General features: G+C 48.7%; 1 protein-coding gene across 1 annotated transcript; it reads left to right on the forward strand.

Moving 5' to 3' along the window:
• Window positions 1-579: 579 nt before the first annotated feature.
• Window positions 580-1536, forward strand: LOC116205018 (proline-rich extensin-like protein EPR1). The gene has a single exon (XM_031537440.1). It carries the CDS (start codon window positions 580-582, stop codon window positions 1534-1536), a length of 957 nt encoding a protein of 318 aa, XP_031393300.1.
• Window positions 1537-4837: the final 3301 nt, after the last annotated feature.

Consider the following 4837-nt stretch of genomic DNA (forward strand, 5'->3'; position numbering starts at 1 on the left):
TCCGGCTCTTTGTCTAGGCTCAATTGCATCGTGCCGCTGGACCAGCAGATCAACCGCAAGAAGGAATGCTCTGACTAACCAACCAAGCATACATCCGCAACATTATCAGCAGCTTGTCACTTTTCAGTGATCTACCCATCGATCAGACATTCCCAAGGACAGCTATCGAGTGCCTAGACAGAGAGACAGCATGTTTGAACGCTACGCTGGACTGGACGCGGGCAAATGCGCGAAAGGTCTCACATCCCTTGGACTAGTTGCCGGCAGCGTCTTCGCCCCGTTCGGTCCTATGTGACGCTCATTCGGCTGCCGAGCGCAATGGATTGTCGATTCAATGTTTAGATTCCTTTTTAAAATCAAACGATCCATCTTCATAAATCGAGGAATTTGAATCGAACCAAGCAATGACATTAGTGTTTCTTTGAAATTCATGCATTTCATGCATCTCATTCATTTAATTATTGTCTTGCACGTTTAATTTAGTAGACCTTTTTTTCGCTCCCATACTTACACACTTATGGACATAGGTAACCACAACTGACGACATCACACCGCTATCCCACCCGGCATCGACTAAGGATGGAGGAAATTGATCCACCAGTTCCTTCAGGAGAAGTCACCCCACCAACTACAGTGCGGTCCCAATCACCTGCTACGTATGCTCCACCAGATGTCCCGCCATCCATGTACATGCCATCGCCTCTGGTGCCTCTAGTTTTACCATCTTTCAATGAAGCTATACGCATCGCAGCGCTCAAAGGCACAGTTAATCAGATGGCCTCCGACATCATTGAACTTATGGCTTTGCTCAGGGGACCAAACCATGTCTCTTCGAGTTCCATCCCGCCTCCTGCGTATGGGTCAATGGTTGATTCGTCTCCTTGGGTCCCACCAACCCTTGCACCAGAGAGCGATGTTGTACCTATGCCTGCGCCAACACACTTCTCGGCGACTGTTCCATCATTGACACATGCACCGGAGGTATATCCGGCAGTTGCTCTTCCGATAACACTTTCGGCGACTTTCCCTCATCCACCAATGACAGTGCCGATAATTGATCCAGCTATGCTTGCGCTTCCTCCGATGCCAGTATCAGCTACCAACCTCATCTACATTGCTCCTATGCCGACGGTCTTCCCGGCAACAAGCACACATGCTCCTGCTCCCATCACTGAACCATTTCCTTTCCTAGCTCCACAACCCCAAATAAGCCTTCCACACCGAACTCCATCGATCCTAAACATTCCTTACTATAACCCGGGCGTACAAGTTGTGGTTGCCCCTGAAGCTCCACCAACATATATTCTCCCCACTGCGGAGACAGAGCAGGAGTGCCGGATGAAACGAATGGAAGAGATGATGAAGGCCCTCCAGGAAAGTGACTCTCGTTACGACGCGAGTTACTTGGACCTGAATCTCTTTCCAGACATGAGGTTGCCCCCAAAGATTAAGATTCCCGACTTTGACAAGTATGACGGTACCACGGATCCAAAGCCACATCTGCAAGGCTATCGAAACTGCATGATGCCGTACTAGGAATATGAGCAGTTCATGATTCAGACTTTTCAGGAAAGTTTGAAAGGAGCAGCACTCAGTTGGTTCACCTCTCTCAAAGCAGCAAACATTCCTACCTGGTATGAGCTTGCCAAGAAGTTCGTGTCCCAGTATGGCTACAATATTGGCATAGCTCCGTCCTATCTCGAGTTAAGTGTCATGGAAATGCAAGAGGAGCAATCCTTTGAGGACTATGCTACTCAATGGCGTGCTGAGGTGGCCAAGCATGGTCCTCCAATTGACGAAGTAGAACAGATCCAGATCTTTCATGAAACCCTCAAGAGCGCATACTACTCGCATCTCCTGGGACACATGTCGTCTTTTAACGCGATGATAAAGGCTGGCAAGAAGGTTAGCCTTGGGATTAAACTGGGAAGGATTGACCATCCGGTCAGAAAGGGAGAGGGTGAATTCTCCAAGAAGACAGCCGTCACTGCTGCTTCCTCCCACAACAGGAAAGGCAGTGACGCTAATGTTGGTGCGGTGAACCCGAGGCACCCTGGCCATCAGCAGTATGCAGTTAATGTCGCTCCGTCTTTTTCATAGCTGTATCATCTTGCCCCGCGGCAACAATATCCAGTTCAATCGATTTACTACTCCGCTCCTCCTGCATATGCACCTCTACAGGCCCCGCAGTCTTTTGGTCAACAATATACTCCGGCCTTTCAAGTGCAAAAAAAGCGGGCCCCCGGCTTCGAGAGCTCCTTAGCCGGCCCAGCGGGGGCCAGCTCCGCGAACCCAGCAAGGTAACAGAGGCCAAGTTAGGCCTCGACCCTAGTATCCACCTCTTCCTGTTCCTCTGTCTCAGAAACTCCCACAGCTCCTCGCAGGCAACAGAATCTGAACGGAGGCGCCTGGTCCCAACTTTGACCCTACAGTACAGAATCAAAATCTGCGCTGTGAGTTTCATCAAGGTGCTCCAGGACACACGACCGATAATTGTTATGTTCTCAGAGGCCGGTTGCAGGAGTTGATTGACAAAAAGCTCCTCTCATTCAATGAGGTGAAGCCACCGAACGTCCAGACCAATCCTCTCCCTGAACACGGCTCCGGCTCAGGCTCGACTGTCAACATGATCGGCGCTTACCCCCTCGAAAAGGACAAGATTAAAGAAGAATAGATGACCTCTCCATGAGGCTACTTATGTACATAAAGCTCCCGCATGTTGGCAAAACTATAGGCCACATGACGGAAGAGGGATCTTTTGGTTGTAATATAAACTCTAATGAAATCCCTTGCACAGTTTTTAATTTCTGCCTCTATGATTCTCCTTATTTTGACCCGTTCTCCGCATTTCCACATTCTGAAATGAATTGCTGTTATTTACAGGCTCATTCTAAATTCAAAATCGACTTGGATTCAACTCCATCCGAATAATACTCCAAGGGCGCAAGTGACAGTATTACAGTGGAGTATTTTGATCTAATCCTTGATGCAAGAGATACTAGCACAATCATGTCTCCAACCAAAGAATGAGTCCCACTCACTTCTTGCAGTCGCCACCGACTACACAATGGGGTAACACACGCACTCTTCTTTAAACTCTCTGTTGCTTTCATTCAAATGCATTTCTGAGCAAGTTCCCGACATGAACAAATCCTTTAAACAGGACATTAGGACAGTCTTTGCGACGCCCTATTAGTTTTGTTGGACCTGTTCGACTCGCCTGTCCTCATGGGACCCAGCTCCTTGAGCCTTCCCTAGGATGACTGCGCATGCCTACTCGCAACCAGGGAAAATATGCTTATGTGACCTCAGTCACGGTCTAACCACTCCAGAGTGGTGATGACCAGATTCTCGAAAACAAATGTCGTCTGCATGCGGCACCCCATGGGTTGCGCGCGGGACAAAAAGGGATTTTCTCATGGGACCACCCCATATTTCTTACCACATATTCCCCTGCATAATCGCCTAATGCGTTGTCTCCTTTGTCATCCTTCACAGGGGCACATTGACCATAGGCGAAAAATGATGCGCGAGTTCACGCTTCCCCGAGAACTTGTCTCGGACCCTTTCCTTATACTTTGACGAGAGAGGTGTCCGACGATGAGGTACCCCTTATGAAGTCGAAGATGAGGACAATTGAGCAAATCACTCAGCATTGATGCAATCGTCTTCCTTGAACATCCAATGACTTCAGCAACATGCACCCTCCAAGAGGCACGCACCATAAAGAACAGCAAGAGATGATTGGAGACATCGCACAAGGCGCCTGCCACAGGCCACTTCCACAAATGAAGACTGGGGCATCCCCAATCAACATTCGCACCAGGGCAACCTCGGTTCCCTATTCACGGGGCAATTCTACATTTTCTTTCTAGTCAACAGGGGAAATTCACATGTAATGCTTGCAAGGACAAATAACACGGAGTTCGACTTTTGAGTGCACGAGGGTCAAACTTCCAAGAAAACCGGCCCTCACAAAATGGGGCTAGCAACATGCAACAAGTCTCCATGAGGCAAAAGCACACCAAAACGGCTTCGGCAATGCAAAGTCGAGGAGTTTCAAACAAAGACATGGGGCACAAAACAAACCCCAGCTGTAAGAAAAAAAATAGAGCGAAAAGACACGGGAAAAACCCACCGATGAACAAAACAAGGCACCGCCAAGATTTAAAGCTCTGGCACTGCCAATTCGAAAAAATCAATAAATCCCGACAAAAAGGGGAAGCAGCAGACACCACTCCTCGATGGAGACAGAACACAATGCACTCGGAGGTTGAATCCTTCGAACCCTTCGCCCTTGCAAACTCGAGAGATAAAAGAATTGAGCCCGCTAGGTCGAAAATCCCTTTTGGGGCACCTAGGCAAAAGTTAGGGTAAAAGAGAGGCACGACCGGAAATCCTTTGCGGCGGTTGTGGCAAAAGGAGAGCTCTTCCTCTTTAGGTTAAGAGGTGCGGCCCCGAGGTGGGTGATCGTAGCAAAAGGATAGCAAAACGAGAGATAGATAAAATTGCCCCCTAGTCTCTCACACATCGTGGGGACAAGGGATCTCCAAGGGAAGTGGCCCGTTTATCAATTCCAACACGATCCCCGATCGGCTCTCCAATACCATTCAACCGTCCAAGAGGGAACCTTCCTCAAGTACAGTGAGCAACTGAATACGCCGTCCAAACAGTTTGGTACAGGCTACACAACTGAAGGACGAAGGAAAATGAGGGTACATCTCCCTGCAAGCGTGAATCCGTGTATCCTTTTAGCCTAGGCCAACGTGCTTCCTAGGCTTTCTCTTTCCTCTCTGTCTTTGTATAACTTCAAATGGGTCACAGCCACCCTTCAATA

This window comes from Punica granatum, chromosome 1, assembly GCF_007655135.1.
Source record: "Punica granatum isolate Tunisia-2019 chromosome 1, ASM765513v2, whole genome shotgun sequence".
NCBI classification, from domain to species: domain Eukaryota; kingdom Viridiplantae; phylum Streptophyta; class Magnoliopsida; order Myrtales; family Lythraceae; genus Punica; species Punica granatum.

Excerpts from the sequence above, each read along its gene's own strand:
- LOC116205018 (XM_031537440.1), top strand. The coding sequence starts at position 580 with ATGGAGGAAATTGATCCACCAGTTCCTTCAGGAGAAGTCACCCCACCA.